The sequence below is a fragment of the Pygocentrus nattereri genome, chromosome 5, assembly GCF_015220715.1.
Source record: "Pygocentrus nattereri isolate fPygNat1 chromosome 5, fPygNat1.pri, whole genome shotgun sequence".
Lineage (NCBI taxonomy): Eukaryota > Metazoa > Chordata > Actinopteri > Characiformes > Serrasalmidae > Pygocentrus > Pygocentrus nattereri.
Window position 1 is genome coordinate 24,180,041 of NC_051215.1, and position 23,025 is coordinate 24,203,065.

The following is a 23,025-nucleotide window of genomic DNA, read 5'->3' on the forward strand; positions in this document are numbered from 1 at the left end:
CTGTATAAACGAGAACGAGATCCTATTGCGCGGCCACGACTAAGTAAGGCATGATCTCATTCCCACGCCCTACTAAGTTGTGGCCATGGCTTAATTATCTCACTCCTATGCCTTACTGAATCATGGCCACACATTAGGTCCTCGTTCCCACTCGTTATTACAGAGTGGCCACACGTTATTTTTATTTATACAGGATGTCACCTGTGGGACTTGGCTTAATGGTTACCATTAGAAACCAACTGAAAGTTTAATGGTTTCTATTTTTTCGGCAGGGATGACAAACCTGCGGAGCCCTGCTGGTGACATCCTGTATAAATAAAAATCGTGTGTGGCCATGACTTATAAGGCGTGGGAACGAGATAATAAAAAGTTGTGGCCCCACTTTAGTAAGGCGTGGGAATGAGATTCTAATGCAGGGGCACAACTTAGTAAGGTGTGGCAATGAGATAATTAAGTCTTGACCACAGCTTAATAAGGCATGATCTTGGTATGGCATGGGAACTAGTTGTGGCCATGACTTAAGTATCTCATTCCCTCGCCTCATTAAGTAGTGGCCACACATAAGGCTCTGGTTTCTACACATTAATGCAACGTGGCCACATGTTACTGTTATTTATATGTGAAGTCACCAGCGAAGCTCCTTACAAACTAGAGTCCTGCTGGTTCCTCATAAAAATAACGTGTGGCCACAACTTAATTAGGTGTGCAAACATTATTCTAATGCGTGGCCATAGCTTAGTAAGGCAAGAGGAATATATTTTTTAAATGTTTTTCAATTAATGTTTCCCATGCCTTACTAAGTTGTGGCCACAAGTTAATTATCTAATTTCCACTGCTTAGTTGTGTTGTTTCCGTGTGTTACTAAGACATGGCTATGACTTAACAATCACACCTTTATTATCTCATTCCCACCACTTTAATATCTTTTTTCCACACCTCATTAAATAGTGGCCACAACTTAATGATCTCATTCCCACCACTTAATTGTCTCATTTCTGCATGTTACTAAGCCATAGCTATGACTTAACAATGACAACATTATTATCTCATTCCCACCACTTAAATATATATTTTTCCACACCTTATGAAATAGTGGCCACAGCTTAATTATCTTGTTCCCACCACTTAGCTGTCTCATTTCCACACTTTACTTAGTCATGGCCACAAGTTAACTGTAACAACTTATTATTTTGTCCCTATCTCTTACGTATCTCAGTTACACACCTTATGTAGTTGTGGCCACAACTTAACTCTCACAACTTAATTATCTTCTTAATTATCTCATTTCCATGCCTTCCCAGTCACGTCAACTTATTAGGATCATGTTCCCACGCCTATTTATTTTTATTATTATTTTTTATTTTATTTTAATAAAAGACTTAGTTTAGATTCACTACCCAGTCCATGCAGTCGATACACGGGAATTACACTGCAAACAGCCCATTCGGACGTGTTTTTGTGATGTAATGAAAACTAATACATTGAGATATCCTGCCTGTTAAGTCTACAGCAGTTTAGCTCCGCCCATTTACACTGAAGTTATAAGGAGTGTTTCAGCAGTCAGTCTCAGTGCCCAGGTGTCAGCAATTTTTACTGCCTTGTTGCGGCTCCATAGCTGAATTAGATTTGTAGGTAATAATAAAATAATCCTCCTTCACAGTAAAATAAAGCTCTGCTGATCATTGAACACAGTTTAACAATAAATGGGCTTAAATTCCAGAGTTAATGTAGAACTGCTAATTCACCCTTTAACCCTGAAGATCAGCACAGACTGCTGGTCACCAGAGCAACACAGACAACAGTCTTGCCTAGCTAGTAGCTACGTTTAAGATGAACATCAGTCGTTTGGAGACGAACAGACTTATTTGCCTATATAATCACTCCAGCTGGTTTCCTGATACGTTTAATCTGCAACGAGAAACAACAAACACTAAAACGTCGCAAGGCTAAAGTCGCTTTTCATTCGCAAGCTTCTCATTCGAATTTTCCCATTCCACCTTAAAAGTTACATTCTGGAGCCTCAGGCACCATTTAAGGTGGAATGGGAAAATTTAACAAGACGCTGGTGAATGAAAAGTGACTTCAGCCTCATAAAAAATCAAACGTTGAGAGACATTTTACAAGAAACTGTTCCACTTTTGTGCAAAAGTTTCCTGCCGGAGATGCGAGAAAAGCGCCTAGAGCTGAGCTAAAGCTTAAAGCAGAGCAAAGTCAGCGTGTTTTCGTTTATATTGTTCGGTCTATACTAGGACATCAGCACATATTAAGGCATAGTTTCAGCCAAGATGGCAAAACGTTACTTTAATAAAATGGATGTTGAATGTTCAGGCTCCCAATGTGGTTTGATTTTTGTTGAAAGGACAAAATGGGTCTGCTTAAAAGTTGGGGTACCACCCTGAGCAGCCAAATACACTTCATTATGCAAAACTCTCTGAGAAGTTTGAACACAACGTACAGTACGGTGCAAAAGTTTTAGGCATCTAAAGCAAATTTTTAAACAATTTACCTCAGCAGTGAGTTTATCACAATATACATAAGAATAAAGTCACATTCATAATTCAAATAAACATAAAACAATAAAAAGTAACAAGAATTTCTTGGGCCATATTTTCCTTGACACCTTCACAGTCACCACAGAGACCTGTTAATATCATCAATTACATCATGAGCACAATTTAATGAAGCACTGATTGGTCAAACCAGGAGCTGCTTTTTAACTACATATAATACTGGGCTTCCTCGAGGAGAGGTTTGAATATATATATATATATATATATATATATATATATATATATATAAAACCATGATTAATTACTATTCTATAAATTTTGTTTATTCAAATATTAACACTTTTCTCATAGATTTTGAAAATGTGTCTTGGGTACTGTATATACATTTGGTGATTGCTTTGCTGGGATATATTCGGTTTAGAACTGTAATATGGTACATTTGTTTTTGTCGCTGCTAACTGTGCAGGCTTCAGCTTGCTAACTAGCAAGCTAGCAGAGTAATGAAGTTGAATCAGTAGCCATGTATATATGATGGTGTAGTTACTACCTATATCCCAGCAAATCAGCAAATCAAACGTCATTGTTTTGAAATTCCCAGCCAGGGCAGTATGGATTAGTCCATGTTTGAAAAGGAAAATGCGGCAATTTGCAGTGATTTTTTGGGCATGTTCTGCTGCTGAAGTCGACACTTGTGTCCAGTCTGTCATTCGTTCCTCTGAGAGCTCATCTAATACACTTAAGTCATAATAATGAGTAATAAAGTAATGAAACAGCATTTAAGATGGTCCAAATGGGCTTGGCTTCAAAAGTGGTCTCTCACAACTTGTATTTCAACCTGAAACGTATGTACTCAGAAATTCAAAGTGGACTCAACCCACTCCCATAGATCCTGTGGTGTGCACAGTGAGGCTTTGGTCAACATAAAGAACAGAACATATTAATAACACGATACACACGATCAGGCATAACATTACTTTATCCTTGTTTCTATGCTTGTTTCTATTGTCCCATTTTGTCAGCTCCACTTACTCTATAGGTGCACTTTGTAGTTGTACAGTTACAGACTGTAGTTTCTCTGTAGTTTTCCCATCTGTTTCTCTGATACTTTGTTAGCCCCCTTTTACCCTGTTCTTCAGTGGTCAGGACCCCCATGGACCCTCACAGAGCAGGTACTATTTGGGTGGTGGATCTTTCTCAGTACTGCAGTAACACTGACATAGTGGTAGTGTGTTAGTGTGTGTTGAGCTGGTCTGAGTGGATCAGACACAGCAGTGCTGCTGGAGATTTTAAACACCTCAGTGTCACTGCTGGACTGAAAATCATCCACCAACTAAAAATATCCAGCCAACAGCGTCCTGTGACCACCGATGAAGGACTTGAGGATGACCAACACAAACTGTGCAGCAGCAGATGAGCTATCGTCTCTGAATTTACCTCTACAAGGTGGACTGACCAGGTAGGAGTTTCTAACAGAGTGGACAGTGAGTGGACAGCACTGCCGTGTCTGATTCACTCATACCAGCACAACACACACTAACACACCACCACCACATCAGTGTTACTGCAGTGCTGAGAATGATCCACCACCCAAATAGTACCTGCTCTGTGAGGGTCCATGGGGGTCCTGACCACTGAAGAACAGGGTAAAAGGGGGCTAACAAAGTATCAGAGAAACAGATGGACTACAGTCTGTAAATGTAGAACTACAAAGTGCAGCTATACAGTAAGTGGAGCTGATAAAATGGACAATGAGTGTAGAAACAAGGTGCCTGACTGGAGAAATGTGATTATTATACTGATGTGATTAATTTACTTATGTTTTGAATGAATACATTTGTATATGTTGTGCATTAATACACATTATCACATGAGACATATGAAAACACAAGATGCTCCTGTAGGGTTTAAGGGTCTTACAGGCAGCAGCTGAGCTTCTGTAGTCTGTCTGAAGGTTCCGCACTCACCTGAATGCTGTGCTAAGTAAGCAGAATATTGTGAATAACCTCTGCAAATTAGTATGTAGTACTCGATTCCTCCTGGATTGAAAAGCAGAGTCAGAATGAAAATCAGGATCTCTGGAAATTTAAAGCTAAATGAAATGAAAAACTGTACACATTAGATTTCAACACATCAAAACAGTAAACACTGTACTGAATTTCAAACATGCAAAAGGTTTCCATCTGAAATTGATCAGAAATTGGTCTCAGAGTGGTTTGATGAGAAACTAGCCATTCTTAACTTATTGTTTCAGAGTTGTTTACAACAGCATTGATAGGAACCAAGCATCTGAAGAGTTTAATGCCTTTAAAAGCTCCCTTGCAAAACGTTCTTACATAAAATGGTTTTATATATATATCAAGTCAAGTTCTTCCACACCAAACTCGCTCATCCATGTCTTTATGGACCTTGCTTTGTGCACTGGTGCACAGTCATGTTGAAACAGGAAGGGGACGTCCCCAAACTGTTCACACAAAGTTGGGAGCATGAAATTGTCCAAAATCTCTTGGTGCTGAAGCTTTAAGAGTTCCTTTCACTGGAACTAAGGACCCGAGCCCAACTCCTGAAAAACAAGCCCACACCGAAATCCCCCCTCCACCGAACTTTACACTTGGCACAATGCAGTCAGACAAGGACCGTTCTCCTGGCAACCGCCAAACCCAGACTCGTCCATCGGATTGCCAGATGGAGATGCGTGATTCATCACTCCAGACAACACGTCTCCACTGCTCTAGAGTCCAGTGGCGGCGCTTTACACCACTGCATTCCACGCTTTGCATTGTGCTTGGTGATGTAAGGCTTGGATGCAGCTGCTCAGCCATAGAAACCCATTCCATGATGTTCTCTATGCTGTTCTTGAGCTGATCTGAAGGCCACATGAAGTCTGGAGGTCTGTAGTGATTGAGAAAGTTGCCGACCTCTGCGCACTATGCGCCTCAGTATCCGCTGACCCCGCTCTGTCATTTTACGTGGCTGAGCACTTCGTGGCTGAGTTGCTGTCGTTCCCAATCGCTTCCACGTTGTTATAATACCACTGACAGTTGACTGTGGAATATTTAGTAGTAATGAGGAAATTTCATGACTGGACTTGTTGCACAGGTGGCGTCCGATCACGGCACCACGCTGGAATTCACTGAGGTCCTGAGAGCGACCCATTCTTTCACTACTGTTTGTAGAAGCAGTCTGCAGGCCTAGGGGCTTGGTTTTATACACCTGTGGCCATGGAAGTGACTGGAACACCTGAATTCAATGATTTGGATGGGTGAGTGAACACTTTTGGAAATATAGTGTAAGTTGCCTGATGTGTAAGACATTGTTTTACAACAAGAATTTGGCCAAAATCATATTTTTTAAATATATTCAAGGCAGAGAGAGTGTTGTAAGGCCAAAATATTATTTTTTTTATATGCACTGTTTTTTATTCTTTGACTGGCGACCTGTCCAGTGTGTATTCTGCCTTCCGCCCGATGACAGCTGGGATAGGCTCCAGCACCCCCTGTGACCCTGAGGGAGAAGCGGCTTAGAAAATGTGTGTGTGTGTGTGTGTGTATTTTTTCTTCATCAGTTTTAAAAGATTTTAGGATTCATCTGTGGTTTTAGACAGTAAATAAAGTGGGTATATTTGTGTTGTAGTCATGGCGACCCCTGGTTCCTATCACCACCACTGTAAAGAAATCTGAGTCTCTACAATCAAACTTTTCACACCAAACCACTCTGAATGAGTCTGTTTACATCTCAACCACTGAATTCCACTTTAATAGAAGAACCAGCAATCATGTGTGGCCTTCAGAACACTGTTAGTGTTTTTTTTTTTTATTGTTTTGTAAAATACAAATAAATTAAACAAAAAAAATTTCAAGCCCACAAAATTCACTTTCTTAATAAAGCTATTTGCTCCACATCAAGCTAAAGCCATTAACAGCTTCTGTTGCTTCTCCCAGTTCACATCACTTCTTTGCCTACATCTTCATTCATTCTCCCTTTTTTCTTTGAGAGGGTCCATACAATGTTCAGGTCCATCTTCTCTTCTGAATGTCTTTTCAGTGGAAGGTACCAGACAAACAGGCATCAGCGTTGTTGACACTGGCATCGAGTGTTCTTCCTCTTCTTGTTTTAGTGTTTTATTTTTTTTATTTCTATCACAGCAGAATGTAATGTTTTGGCTGAAGTAGCAAATTATGGGATTTCCGAGCTTCCATGGTTGTCCAGTTTGTGTCCATGAGGTACACTGTGTCCATTGTTTGTCTTCATTGTCCAGTTGAAGGACAGTTGTGACAGAATGCAAACCTATTTCATAGCAGTCAGCAGTTTCAGGGCATTCAGTAGTCTGCTGTCATTGAAAATGCTTCCAAGTGTACACAAGTTCATGAAATAACATGTTTATATGCTGAAATAAATTTAAAGAGCCTAAAAGCCTAAAACACACACAGACACAAACACAGACACAGACACACACACACAAATACACACACACACACACACATACACACATATATATATATATATACATATGTGTGCTGATGTCGGAACAAAATCTTGCATCTCCATTTTTGTCATTTTCCAGTTTTGGACATAATTTGAAAAAGCCTGTTGTTCTTTACATATTGTGTTAATTTCATGATGAAAAAACCAATAAAAGTAACCCTAAATGACCTGGATAGACGTCTGGTTCCATTGACTTACATTATAAGCAAGGTATGTTTTTTTCTTCTCCTGTAAAGTTACCGGTTTTAAGATACAAGGTTTTGTTCTGACAATAGCGACATTCAGGTTCAACATACTGCAGTTTAGCTCCGTCACTTTTCATTACAAATGTTTCAGTCCGAACTGCTTTTTGAATGAGGTACAATAAGGCAGCCAGTCAGAACAGAGCTCATTTACATATATTAGTCTTATCAATTTTGAAGTCACAATAACAAAAATAGCCTGTTTGATGCTTGAGGATAAAGAGACCTCAGAAAAGGGTCAAAAATGAGTCAATTATGACTGTTATGGGTACATAAAATCACACAAACATCTCTAGAGTGATTGACAGTTGAGCTCAGGTAAAAAAATAAAATCTCACACTCTCTCTTTCACACTCTCTCTCTCTCACACTCTCTCTCTATCTCATACTCACATTCTCTGTCTCTATCTCACACTCTCTCTTTCACACTCTCTCTCTCTCACACTCTCTCTCTATCTCATACTCACATTCTCTCTCTCTATCTCACACTCTCTCTCACACTATCTCACACTCACATTCTCTGTCTCTATCTCACACTCTCTCTTTCACACTCTCTCTCTCTCACACTCTCTCTCTATCTCACACTCACATTCTCTCTCTCTATCTCACACTCTCTCTCACACTATCTCACACTCACATTCTCTGTCTCTATCTCACACTCTCTCTTTCACACTCTCTCTCTCACACTCTCTCTCTATCTCACACTCTCTCTCACACTCACTCTCTCTCTCACACCCTTTCTCACACTCTCACACTCTCTATCTCACTCTCTCTATCTTACATTCTCTCTCATACTCTTTCACACACTCTCTCTCTCTCAGTCTCTTACACTCTCACACACTCTCTCTCTATCTCACACTCTCTCTTTCACACTCTCGCTCACACACACTCTCTCTCTATCTCACACTCTCTCTCACACACTCTCTCTATCTCACATTCTCTTTCATTCTCTCACACACTCTCTGTCTCACTCTCTCTCTCACACATACTCTCTCTCACACTCTCTATCTCTCTCACACTCTCTCTCTCCTCTCTCTCGCACACTCTCTCTCTCTCACACACACTCTCACTCTCTCCTCTCTCTCACACACTCTCTATCTCTCACATTCTCTCTCACACTCTCTCTCTACTCTATCTCACTCTCTCTCCTCTCTCTTACACACTCTCTATCTCTCTCTCACACTCTCTCTCACACTCTCTCTCACTCTCTCTCACTCTCTCTCACATACTCTCACTCTCACTCTCACACACACTCTCTCCTCTCTCTCTCACACTCTGTCTCTCACACACTCTCTCTCTCACACTCTTTCTCTCTCACACACACTCTGTCTCTCTCTCTCACACTCTCACACATACTCTCTCTCTTTCTCTCTCTCATACTCTCTCTCACTATATCTCTCTCACATTCTCTCTGTCTCTGTCTCTCACATGCACACTCTCTCTCACTCTCTACATATATAATACATATGTGTGTGTGTGTGTGTGTGTCTCTCACACTCTCACACATCTCCTCTGTCTCACAAACTCACTCTTTCTCTATCTCTTTCTCTCTCTCTAATCTCTCTCACTCTCTTGCTCTCTCTTCTCTCTCACTTTCTCTCTCTCTCTCTCTCTCTCTCTCTCTCTCTCTCTCTCTCTCTCTCTCTGATCCAACCTAGTAGTTAAAATAAGCAAATATTTAAATAGAACTGCAGAGGGATGGAGTGGAAAGACTTCAGAGTCACACATTCTTGGATCAATTGCAGCAAATATCCAGCACAATGTTAGTGATGCACCACAGAATAACAGGACCGTGTTTTAAATATCTGTGCATACAAACATATTGATAGAGAATATCATTCAAATATTCAAATGGGTCCCAAAACCAATATGGAAGAAAAATCTCTATAAATGCATTTGCTCATTCTAAAAATAAATGCGCAGTATTTGTGATGTCTGTGCTAAATATATTTAACTGTGCCATTTTTAAATATTTCAATTTATGCACCAATAGGCACATTTGTCAGTATATTGAAATGTGTCACTGCTGTCGGAAGAAAAAATCATATCTTCAAAATGATGACTCTACTGGAGAAGCAAAAGGCATACTCTACTTTTAACGTAAGTCAATAGAACCAGATGTTTTTCCAAGTCATTTTGGGTCGTTTCTTTTGGTCTCTTCTTCATGAACTTTACATACAATATCGACAACAATGATATGCACACATGTTGATGGAGCATATGTAACAGTGTCAATTTGTACATCAAACACACACAAATCAGGCCTAACATGACCTCCTCCTTGTTTTTGCGCACATTGTCCATTTTATCAGCTCCACTTACTCTATAGCTGCACTTTGTAGTTCTACAGTTACAGACTGTAGTCCATCTGTTTCTCTGATACTTTGTTAGCCCCCTTTTACCCCGTTCTTCAGTGGTCAGGACCCCCATGGGCCCTTACAGAGCAGGCACTATTTGGGTGGTGGATCATTCTCAGCACTGCAGTAACACTGACGTGGTGGTGGTGTGTTAGTGTGTGTTGCGCTGGTCTGAGTAGATCAGACACAGCAGTGCTGCTGCTGTGCTGCTGATGTTTCAACATCAAAATCATCTCTTCACAGTATGCAGTTCTGCTATGAACAGCAGAACAGACAGTGTTCAAGTCTCTTTCCCACTTATGTGTCTGAGGCTTCCTTTCCATTATAAAGCACTCTCTGACAAACATCACTGATCATATATCCAGTATAATGGATCATCTCTGAACCTCTGAAGGATCGAATGCTAAAGCGAAGTGAGGCAGGTCAATAAAGATGGAGGAATGTCAGACACAGAGGATGTAATTTGAGGACACGTTAATGCCTCTCTCAGTACTCCCCTGATTAATCCCCCACAAAGCTGAATAAAGCCTGAACAGAGCAAAATCCCCAGCGTTTATTTAATACCTGTGGTGTTCATTTAAAGGGCTCATATCCTGTTTTTCTTCTATTTTAATGTTTCATCTTATGGTCTGCTTATAATGTTTGCTGTTTCTAACTGGCCATAATTTGTTTTAACAACTGCTATTTTATTTCTTAGCATTGAACAGGCTGTATAAACCTCGTATCTCTAGTTTTCACATATTTCAGTTTTTCATATAATCTTGCCCTTGAAATTGTGTGTGAATTTCATGATGAATGGACCAAAAAAAATGGCCCAAAATTACTCAGTAAAATGTCTGGTTCCATTGATTTACATTGAAAGTGAAGCGTGTTTTTTCCTTCTCCTGTAAAGTTACCATTTTGGAGATACAAGGTTTTCTTCAGCAATATATCAGTGATATATCGGTAAATGAACTATTGTGCTTCATTCAAAAAGTAGTCTCTTAAACAGGAAATTCTTCAAGGGTCCTATATAGAACAATGAACACTCAAAGAACCCTTTGCATACAGAAACCCTTAAAATCCCAGGATTATTACATACTAAGCCTTATTATTAAGTAACTACAGGGACTTCGGTGCAAACTGATTGAGCTATTCTTAGATTATAGAATGTATAGAGTATCATAAAACTGGAATTTATGGGGTTAAACGGTTCTTTGGATTTATGGAGAATGTCTTGTTTACAGATCTGTATAGAACCTTTTTGAAAAGGGTTCTATATAGCATCAAAAAGGGGTCTACTGTTACCATGTCAAGCTTGTGTACAATAGAAGAACCCTTTTTGGTGCTGTATCGAACCATTTTCAGCACATTCTCCATCAATTTAAAGAACAATTTCACCAAATAAGCATTTAATTATGCAATTGGTTTTTGAGTGTTCATCATTCTACAACCCCAAAAAAACCTTGCAAAAAACAATAAAGTTTATATATTTGAACATTAAATATCTTTTCTTTGTAGTGTATTCAATTGAATATCAGTTGAAACGGATTTGCAAATCATCGTATTCTGTTTTACACAAACAACGTCCCAACTTCATTGGAATTATATAGAACCATTTTATATATATATATATATATATATATATATATATATATATATATATATAATTCCTATGTTATTATAAACATGGCTATAAATATTTATATATAAAAATGTATATATTTATAAAATGAATTACACTGCATTACACTTTATAGCCATGCTTGTTATACATTATGAATTGTTAATATAATGCATTATAAGTAGTGTTAATAACATGTTATACTGTCAGGGCCAAAGAAGTCGGTCCCAGTTTGGAGAGTGTAAAGTAAAAACGAATACAAAGTTTATTTACATCCTGAGATTTCCAGTGTTTTATTTTTCAGTGCTAGTGATGTTAGAGCTGCATCTTCAGGGCTTCAGTCCTGAATATTCAGATGCTCCAAACAGGCTGCCAGCCTAGAATCACTGCTACAGTGAGCTTTTCTTACCCAGCGTCTCACTTTAAACACTACATTACATCACAGCAAACCAGGTACCAATCAGCCCCTCCCTTGAACCCCCTCTGACATCACATTGAGCATGAAGTTACTTTGGAATGTTAGCGTTCTATTGGACACGCAGTGTTGAGTTAGTGCCAGGCTAATGGTGGTGCACATTAATTAGTGGTGTACATTAACAGTGGTGGACATTAACAGTGGTGTACATTGACTTTCCCACATTGGGTTAAACACTGATGGCAGCACTAGTTTAAACTCTGACATTTGAAGCCTGTGATGAGCTTTATTGTGTGTGTTTTAGTGTTTCAGTAAATCCTTCAGTAAATACTTCACTTCAACCTCACTCTTAACACTGGAGGAGGCTCTAGTACAGTACGCTTCACTTTACTTAGAGCGGACAAATACTGCTTATGAGCTCTTATAATTTATTATTAACAGTACTTAAAATGCATTATATTAACAATTCATAATGCATAATAAGCATAGCTATAACGTGTAATGCATTTTTATAAATATTTATAGCCATGTTTATGATTCCTTATGACTGCATTATAACATGTCACGAATGTGTTTATAGATGCTTACAAATGTGACTTTCATAGAAAGTGTTACCAAAATCTCCTTTTCTATTTACAAAATATGTATTAAAAGCTTGCACTTTCCTTACAATTTATCCTCTTATTTCAATAAGCGATATGAGAAATAATTCATATAAAATTACTGCATCATTTTGTTTTTGCCCACCATAACTAAACTAAAAATAAAAAGGGGAATTCTTCACATCAATACTTCAACATAAATATTCTTTCTTCATAAATAATTGGTTAAGATTTTAAGAGTTATAGGTAATTCAGAGTGGTTTGGTGTAAAACGCTATGTTCTAGAGAAACTTTCATCAGAACTGTTCACAGTGGCGGTGATAGGAACCAGACGTCCACCTCTAAAAGCTCCATCTCAGAAAGCTGGTTATGAACATGCTGCCAGATGTCTGGGACACTATTTAACTTTACCCAAGTTGTGAGAAGGTTTTGGCCTAAAAGGATTGGTTTTAAACCCTATTTATAGTGGAGAAAATTGTGCCCAGAGAAGAGTCATTTCAGATGTATCGCTATTTTACTGTCATTCACATTCTATATTAAAACTCAGATGTGTGGCTCCACTGGTGGTTTTGAACCGTAAATAAAATGGCTATATTTGTTTGCTATTGCCACTACTTTCCTGAATTCTACATAAATTCTGAAAAATCGGTGGACTTCCCCTTTAAATTTAGCTGCATATAACTGAGCACTGTAAGGGTTGATTCAACAACTAGGGATTTTGCTGTGAATGCATGATACAAACATCTGAAATGGGAACGTTCAAGGTCATTTCTCCCAAAATGTTCATAGCAACATTGTCATTCGCACAGGAGACGAACATTACAGTTACTGCATAAGTGATGTCAGTGACCCATTTACATCATGGGCTATAATAAGAGTTTATAAAGGAGGTTAATAAAGATAGTGTACCATGAAGAGGAATCAGTGGAGCACCGGATGAAGAAGCAGCAAGCACCCACAGGCACACATGTACAATCACTCTAGTCCACATCCTGTTTTTCCTAATGTAAATATCTGACAAAGAAGGCTTTGGAGAGACTCGTCTGATTACCTTCCTGCCTTTCATCAAAGCCCGGCGGCAGGCTTCAAAGATGAATCCAGCTTTATAAGACATGCTGAAAACTGTTACAATTACCAGCTTGGCCTCAATCTGTAATCAGGCCACTCTCGAGGCCGCACTCTGAGCGATTAGATGAGGGCAGGCTTGACTTAAAGGGACAATCCACAGAACTTTTTACATTTCTGCGTAATTATAGGGTTAAGATGTAAACAGTCATTTAAACTGGTTTTGATGTGAAATGCTCCGTTCCTGAGAAACGTCCTGAGTCAGACTGGGTCACAGTGGTGGTGATAGGAACCAGACGTCCGAGGACTTTAATGCCTCTTTATGCCGGCCTCATAAAAAAGTTTCTATATGGAATGTTCATGAATAAACTGCCTGATGCCTGAGACACTGCGTCACGATAAAGACTTTTTTAAGAGAAATATATCGCTGCTGTTGGAAAAAACCTCTCATCATTTTTATTGTTTTTCAGTTGTTTACATAATTTGAAAGTACCAGTTGTCTATTCTTAGGTTATAGAATGTATAGAGTGTCATAAAACTTTGCAGTTTAAGGGGTTAAACGGTTCTGATGTAAATTAAAGATTCTCAAAATTAAAATGCCATGTATTATACAAGATAGATCATAAATAAGGCCTAAGCACATTGGAGCAAGTGCCCTAAAACAAGCTTCCTCAGTAGGGCGTAAGAGAGAAGACAGATACTTTATAGGGAGTGAGTGGACTTGTGAACCTTTCAAGGCCAAAAGCCGAGATGGAAAAGTACCAGCATGCGCTTGGCACAATGTTTTTTTAAAAAGGATTCAGACTAGACTTGGAGATAATGGTTCACACAAGACCCTATTTGATAGACATATGAAGGTCAATTTGGATATAATGGTGGTTTTGTGAAACCAGGAGATGACAAAAAGAGGTGGGGCGATGTCACCCCACTTTCCCCGAGGGTATAAAACATGTGTACAAATTCTGTATATTTGGGAGTGTCATCCAACGGCCTTTGGAAAACATTCTCCATGCTCAAGAAATAAAGGACCTGCACTTCTGAATTCTGAAGAGTCTTCTCGTATTTCTTAGTTCGTTCGATTCTTTTTATTTTCTTTCAACAAACAAATTGAATTCGTTTTATTTTACAAACCATAGATAGAACTTAGGCTTGGTGGTCAAACAAGTGTTGAGGAACGACAGTTCTTTGCTTGGTGAAACGGTTCTTTGGATTTATGGAGAATGTCTTGTTTACAGATCTATACAGAACCTTTTTGAAAAGGGTTCTATATAGCACCAAAAAGGGTTCGTCTATTGTTACCATGCCAAGCTTGTATACAACAGAATAACCCTTTTTGGTGCTGTATAGAACCATTTTCAGCACATTCTCCATCAATCTGAAGATCCATTTCACCAAATAAGCATTTAATTATGCAACTGGTTCTTTGAGTGTTCATTGTTCTATATAGAACCATTGTCTATACAATAGAACCCTTAAAGGACCATCTTTTTTAAGAGCGTGGGCTGAAACACTTCTTTAACTTGAAAGGTTTAATTTGAAAGTACCTGTTTCTCTTTACATTGTATGTAAATGTCAAGATGAATGGACCAAAAGAAACAGCCCAAAATGACTCGGAGAAATGTCTGGTTCCATTGACCTACATTTTAGGCCCTTACACGGTGGAGAGGTGCATGCACGGTCCTCCAAATAACATCATTTTTGCTGATTTATCACTATTTTACAATTTTGTCCATTTTTTAAACACCAGCTGCCCTTCACAACTAAACATTTGAGGATGAATGGACCAAAAGAAATGCTCCAAAATTACTTGGGGAAAAAATCTGGTCCATTAATTTCCAGTCAAAGTTAAGAGGATCTCTCACGTCTTCAGTAAACTTACCATTTTGGAGATACCTCACGATATGAAAACTCAGGAGACTCACGTAGGTTCACTGGTGGTCTTGGATAATAAATAAAATGGCTATATTTGTGTTGTAGTCATGGTGACCCCTGGTTCCTATCACCACCACTGTAAAGACATCTGAGTCTCTACAATCACCCATTTCAGACCAAACCAGTAGTAAAAGAGTGGGGGTACTAGACTGGCCTGCCTGCAGTGCAGACCTGTCTCCCATTGAAAATGTGTGGCGCATTATGAAGCATGTATGAAACAATAAAGTTTATCTGTTTGAACATTAAATATCTTGTCTTTGTAGTGTATTCAATTGAATATAGGTTGAAAAGGATTTGCAAATCATCTTATTCTGTTTTTATTTGTTTTACACAACGTCCCAACTTCATTGGAATTGGGCTTGTATTCGACTGTCAACTGTCAGTAGTATTATAACAAAGTGGAAGCGACTGGGAACAACAGCAACTCAGCCATGAAGTGGTAGGCCGGGGCCTGTTCTTCAGTGGTCAGGACCCCCATGGACTCTCACACAGCAGGTACTATTTGGTTGGTGGATCATTCTCAGCACTGCAGTAACACTGACATGGCGGTGGTGTGTTAGTGTGTGTTGTGCTGGTCTGAGTGGATCAGACACAGCAGTGCTCCTGGACTTTTTAAATACCTCAGTGTCACTACTGGACTGAGAGTAGTCCACCAACCAAAAATATCCAGCTACAGCGTCCTGTGGGCAGCATCCTGTGACCACTGTTGAAGGACTAGAGGATGACCAACACAAACTGTGCAGCAGCAGATGAGCTATCGTCTCTGACTTTACATCTACAAGCTGGACTGACAAGGTAGGAGTGTCTAATAGAGTGGACAGTGAGTGGACACAGTGTTTAAAAACTCCAGCAGCACTGCTGTGTCTGATCCACTCAGACCAGCACAACACCACCACGTCAGTGTTACTGCAGTGCTGAGAATGATTCACCGCCCAAACTGTACCTGCTCTGTGAGGGTCCATGGGGGTCCTGACCACTGAAGAACAGGGTAAAAGGGGGCTAACAAAGTATCAGAGAAACAGATGGACTACAGTCTGTAACTGTAGAACTACAAAGTGCACCTATAGAGTAAGTGAGGCTGATAAAATGTTTTGCCTGATCGGTGTACATTAGACCTGTAAATACAACTGTGCTACCGGAATTTTGTGTTTTACGTTTTATTTTGGATGATCTGTGTTGCAGTTTTATGAGGTTAGTAGTGTGAGGTCAGCACAGAGAACTCTTTGTATTTCAATGCTGCTGCTGCACTTGAACCAAAAGGCTGTGGCATAATTATGCATGACTCATTGTGCTAAAGAACCTCTTAACTTTCAATCTAGCTCTTTGATTCATGTTATTGACACAGATGACTGAGTTTCCATTTAAGAATGTAAAATGCCAGTCTGGCCTGTTACAGACCAAATAACAGGCCTCATTCACCAACCGTTCTTAACCCTTGTGTGGTATTCAAGTCTGTGTGACCCATTTTCAATGTTTACCAAAAGACAAAATTATGTGACTTATTATTATTTCAAACTCAGATTCTTGGTCTTTGCTCATTTTCTGTGAAGAACATATAAAAGAACCAATTTTCAGTGTCTTCACTCTGTTCACCACCCACACACTTATATTACACATGTGGTGTTGGGCTGAACCTGCGAGGAGTGTGGAGGTGCTGTGTCCTTCAATCTGTTCTCCTCCTACATGGCCTGTTGTTGGTGTGTGTGTGTGTGTGTGTGTGTGTGAGGGTGGACAACATGAACAGGCTGCTGACTGGCTACAGCTGCTAAAGGAGAACCCTACAATGGACACTTGTGATATTTTAAACATCTGGTATTTTTACATAAGTTGTTATGGCTGTATTGATCAAAAAAAAAAAAAAGACAATAATGCGGTGGGTTCACCAGACCACCGAGTAACAGTCACATCAACACTACACAAGGGTTAAAAAAGAACAAAGTAACTTGTCAAAAGTGCAGGAAGGAACAGTAAACTACTTACTTAACATAATTCACAGCTACTAGATTCCAATAAATAGGTTTGCTATATATAAATATAGCAAAAGAGGATGGCTTATGATATGTTTACATGGCCAAATGTACGTGGACACCCCTCCTAATTAATAGCTAATGGCTTCAGCTACTTCAGCTACACCTTTTGCTAAGTCAAGCATATAGCCAGACAATTAGCATAGACAAAATATAGTCTGCAAAATGTGTCACTGAATAACCCAGTGACTTTTATCACCATATTGTCATAGAATGCTTTTTTAAATAGGTTTGCCAAATTATCACCCTGCTTGAGTTGCCGTAGTCAGCCGTAAGTGTTGTGAACTGTAAACAGCTAAAAACAACAGCAGCTCAGTTGTGAAGCAGCACACTCTCTACAAAAATGGTTCTATTAGTTGTAACAACAAAGGAACCCTTTTTGATGTTATATAGAACCATTTATAAATAGATTCTTTAAATACTACAGGTTATCATATAAAAGAGCTTTTTAAGCAAGCAATGAACTATTTATGCATTCAAATGGTTCTTTGAGTGGTCATGGTTCTATATATAACTATTAATTTTAATAAAGAACCCTTGACAAACTATTTTTCTAAGGATGTAGACCACATAGAATGAGACCATCCAGTGCTGAAGTCTGAGTTGAAGCACTCGCTACCAAGTTCCAAACTATCTCTGGAGGCAACGTCAACACGGGAACTGAGCACAAACTGGGTTTCTATGGCTGAGCAGATGCACGCAAGCTCAAAATCACAATGCACAGCAATGCCAAGCGCCATCTGGGGTGGTGTAAAACTGGACACTAGGGCAGTGGAAATGTGTTCTCTGAAATGATGAATCATGCTTCACTGTCTGCCAGTCTGTTGGTCGAATCTGGGTTTGGTGGATGAGAGGAGAACACTACCTACCAGAATGCATAGTGCCAGTAGTAAAGTTTGGTGGAGGAGGGATAATGGGCTGGGGCTGTTCTTCAGGGTTTGGGCCCCTTAGTTCCAGTGAATGAAAATCTTAATAGTACAGCAGAGAAAGACAGTTTAGAGAGTTGTTTGACTACATCTTTGAAGAAGGATTTGGATACAGCCCTTTCCTGTTTAAGTATGACTGTACCTCTGTGGACAAAGTGAGGTCTATAATGTCTGACCTGACTAATGCTCTTGTTAATGAATGGAAGCAAATCCTACATCTAGTGCCAAAACACTGCACATTGCCTCATTAGAACACACCTGATTCAGCTCATCAGCTAATTAGCAAGGCCATCATGAATGAAATTCAGAGTGCTAGATGAGGATAAACGTTAATATCCATGGCACTTTGACCTGAAAGGTCCCCAGTTTGACATGCCTGATAAATATGGAATGATGGCCAAGTGAAACCAACTCTACATTAATACCCATGGTTTTGGAATGAGATGTTCAGCAAGCATGTACGGATGTGATGCTTGGGTGTCCACATACTTTTGGCCGTGTAGTGGATGACAACCTAAGCAGAACAGGACAAATCATGAAGAACTGAACTGAGGGAGCAGTGAGGCCTCTCTGTCGAGTGGTTCTGTCACAGAGAAAACCAGCTTAGACCTGGAGTTCCTAATAAGGACATGACACCAACTACAGAATGGTGGCACAGTTTCAGAGGTCTTGAAAGAGATGCATGCATTTACACTTCTGGCTAAGATCCCCTGACGTGATTTAATCTTTTTAAAATGCATCTTGTATGATTTTACACCTGCCTTTTTATGATCTGGGTCATTCTAAAGAAACGTCCACTTTTTTGTCCCTCCATAGGAGTCACTCGTGTTACCCATCGTCATTGGTGTTCCACATAATAAAGGTAATATATTTTTAATGAACAATGCATTTTACAAAACGGCTGCTACAGAGCATCAAACCACATGTCATCAATCATGGAACATCCACTAAAATATGTCATTTAATCCAATTGTGTTCTATTTTTTCACAGTTACCTCAAAATAAAGGAGGTCACACCAGTGACTTCAGTTAAAAGCTTTATATGAGATCATGAGCTAAATGAGAAAATATCTGATAACTGAAAGACACAGTGGACTCACCATGTGCTTTTCTTCATAGATCCTTAGAAAACAGGTCAAATAAATTCAAGTGATGTCATCAGTGTGACTTTTATTTCAAAATAAGAGTTTTTTTACGCGGTAACACCAGCAAAACAACATCTGTGTTTGTTTTCTTTATGTCATTTAATTCTTATATTCCATGCTTTTACCTCAAAATATGGCACTAAAACCTTTACACATGACTGTGGGGACGAGCTCTTCTACGGTGCTTGGAATTCTAGTTAATTGATTTAAAACCAATATTGCTTAATTGAGGCTCAAGAACGTATAATTGTTAAAATAACTGGTTTTATTTTAGAATATAAATAAACTGTAACCCTAAAATGTTTTTCAAGTGTAATATATCTGTAAACACCAGGGACACAAAAATAGACGTTTCTGTAGAATGACCCATCTCTACCTCTATATAATCATGATACTCAGGACCCGGTGAATTCAGAAATTTGAAAAGTACACCTACTGGTTTGCGTGTTGGTGTTACTTGGACTGAGTGATAGAACTCAGGCTGGACTCTCTTCTTCACTTTGCGCTTCCTCAGGGCAGCAGTGGAGTCGGGGTCACTCTCTGGTATGTCCATGAGAGGCCTTTCCTGTGAAACTCTGACTCGGGCGCTCCTTCTGACATGACGGGGGCTGTGCCGAAAACCCTGACACAACATAAAAGATCAATAATATTCAGTTTTTGACTGGAAAGGAAATTTCTGTCTCATTCAGTTGCTGACATGCAAAGAAGACTTTACAGTGGTGGTGATAGTAACCAGGGGTCACCATGACTATAACACACATATAGCCATTTTATTTACTGTCCCAAGCCATCAGTGAACCTACACATGTTTTCTGAGCTTGTATATCTAACCTCGATCAAGGTAAATGAGTGGTAAACCTGAAAAAAGGGGTTTTCTTTGAGAACTATTTTGCCCTATATGTATCCCTCCACCAGGAATGGATGTTTAAACCAAATTTTAGGCCAAAACTTTATAACAATACTATCATAATTCAGAGTCTCAGACATCACTCAGCATATTCATAACCATTTTGAGCAACAGCTTTCTGTGTGGGTGCTTTTAGGTGTCTGACTCTGAATGACTTTAACCACTTGATTATACAGCAAATTTGAAAAACTGGTGGAGTTCTCCTTTAAATCCTCATCTCCATCCTATCTATGTGTGCATCTCCATACTGCTGTCCTCAGAAATATGCCAGACGTGTTCATATCTAGCCATGTCAGCAGTAGTAAGAGCAGTGACCAAATGCGTATTGATTCACCGCGCATGCGCAATGCGCATTACAAGGCATTTCAACGCAATTCACTAACGCACTTCAGAAAAAGTGCAAGACTGTTTCAAACAGCGAAGAAGAAAGGAAAATGTTTTACCTCAGATCGAAAGTGGTGTGATCGAAGACCAGCTTCTGGAACAAAATGGGAAAAGGGTTTAAAAAGTGGACGTTCTGTTAGTTTAGTGTCAATAAAAAGGGGTAAATGTGCTCAAACAGGTGAAAATATGGAGACAAATATGACTTTCAGGCAGATTTCATAGCAGGTTCGTATGTATAGGAGTACGTGGCAATGAGCTGCTACTGCTGCTTAGGATGAATGGACCTTGAGTCAGAGAAAATACCCCAAAAATACCCTAAAATGCAAAAATACAGACTAAATTGTAAAATGCAGGAGTAAAGAGTGTGGATGGGACTTTAATTTGGGCCCCAGAATGAAACAAGCTCGGTTCCTTATTAGCGAGCTTCTTCGAATTTTCGAATGTTCCGTTCCACCTTAAATACCGCAGCAGTTACATTCAGGCGTCTCGGGCGCCAGAGTGTAACTGCTGCGGTATTTAAGGTGGAACGGAAAATTCCAAGGAGAGACTGACGAAAAAGCACACATATGCGTTTGGCTACTCACCACGGCTCCTCGAACGCCTCGCCAGCACTGATTTTATGGGAATTTTCTCATGACGAAGCCTCCGATGCCAGCAGCAGAGGAACAGGATGGTGGCCACGGTCCCCAGCAGGAGCAGCAGGAGCAGCAGGACGCACTGGAGGCTGAGGGGTCTCAGCAGAACCAGAAACGCCGCAGCGATCATCGCGATGTAGGGCAGCCCCACCTGCACACAGGCGCCGGGTCTCCTTATCTATGGGCTAAGAGTCCATGCTGAAGCCCGTAGAAGGGGAATCATATACAGACTGTATCTGGAGGTCTATTGATTTCAATGATGTGAGACAACAACCCATGACTCAGCAGCATCAGACCCTGTTTTTACAGCGAGCATCTGACTGCATCTGAGCTCAGCAAAGCTGCAGAGAGGAGGATATTTAAAGGCATCAGCTCCGCACAGACACACTGCGGTCTCCAAGCCTCAGCTTAGGGCAACACACACACACACACACACACACACACACACACACAGAGGTGTGCAGTCATGGATGTGTCACAGGGAAACACGACAGCTATTAATATTAGGTATCCTAAAGGGGGATTCCACCCATTTTTTTTAAATTTCAGCATATTTTAATTGCTTTTATGTGAAGTGCTTCACACATTTTTCAAAAGGTTTGCATAATTAAATCATTAAGATGCAAACAGGGTCATTCAGAGTGGTTTGCTGTGAAATGATCCGTTCTAGGGAAACATATCAACTCAGTATTGTTCACAGTGGTGGTAACAGGAACCAGACATCCACCTCTAAATACTCCCTCACAGAGAGTTGTGACATGAAATGGTTATGAATCCACTGCTTGATGCCGGAGACGTGATAGTTATAGGAAGGTTTTAGCCTTTGTGGTGGAGACATATGTGCTTTATAAGCCAAAATAGTTCCCCAGTTTTTTTTTTCTATGACTATGTCACATAATCAGAATGTGCATGTAGATTTAAAGGAATAAAATGGCAATATCTGTGTAGTAGTCATGGCGACCCCTGGTTCCAGTCACCACCACTGTAAGTAAATCTGTTGGTAAGTTTTACAATTAAGCGTTTCATATCAAATCACTCAATGACTTTGTTTACATCTCAGTGGTTTAATTATGCAGAAATACATTTTAAAAATCCCTTTTAAAGTTGCAGCGTGTAAGATGTAGTGGCATCTAGTGGTGAGTCCCCCTCCCTCACCACTCCCTTTCCAAGCGTGTAGTAGAACCTACTCTGGTTTTCTGCCATCGCTTGTCCCAAACCAGTTTAACTTCTTCATGTTTTAACTTCTTTCACAATGAGGATTCACCCTCGCTTTTGCTTTTTTGTGCTAAGTAATACGTCTGATCCTCTATTTGTCAGAATTTGGTGCTCAAACTTCTTCCAGTATGAAATGTCAGCCGGCACTGGCAGCAACCACAGATTCTTCTATGTCTTCTGAGCAGTGCTGCAGCGCCACCAAATTTAAGCTGCTGCTTCAACATAAAAAAGGAAAAGCCACCGTCTAGAGCCGGGGTATTTAATTAAAATTTAATAAGGTCCAGATAGAGAAACCTTCCTCAAGCAAAGGTCCAGAACATCACAATGTCTAACTTGCATCATGATTCAGTTCCTTATACTGTTTACTGAAGTAGTCTAATAGGAATATCAACATCTCATACAGTCGACAACTGAATGTCAAACCAAATAAAGTACAATTCGGTCATATTTAAATAATATTTGTCAGTTTTTTCTTTTTAGATCACATCATGTGAAGTAACTTCCCTCTGACTCACTTACTTCTCTGACTGCTGTTACTTGCCTCGTCCCTCCCCTGTGTGGCATCACTCACTCGAGTCT

The 23,025-nt window shown here is 39.7% G+C and overlaps 1 protein-coding gene across 2 annotated transcripts in view; it reads right to left on the minus strand.

Annotated features, from left to right (window-relative positions):
- The window catches only part of dst (dystonin), a 273,589-nt gene extending 252,037 nt beyond the window's left edge, over window positions 1–21,552 (minus strand). The window contains exons 1-3 of one of the 2 annotated variants that reach the window (XM_037538377.1): window positions 21,181–21,552; window positions 20,656–20,690; window positions 19,742–19,927 (exon numbers count right to left, since the gene is read on the minus strand). In XM_037538377.1, coding sequence (XP_037394274.1) covers window positions 19,742–19,927; window positions 20,656–20,690; window positions 21,181–21,361 — 402 coding nt within the window. In that variant the 5' untranslated portion in view covers window positions 21,362–21,552. The remainder of the gene's footprint in view (window positions 1–19,741; window positions 19,928–20,655; window positions 20,691–21,180) is intronic. The other variant, XM_037538378.1, reaches the window with a different exon arrangement.
- Window positions 21,553–23,025: the final 1,473 nt, after the last annotated feature.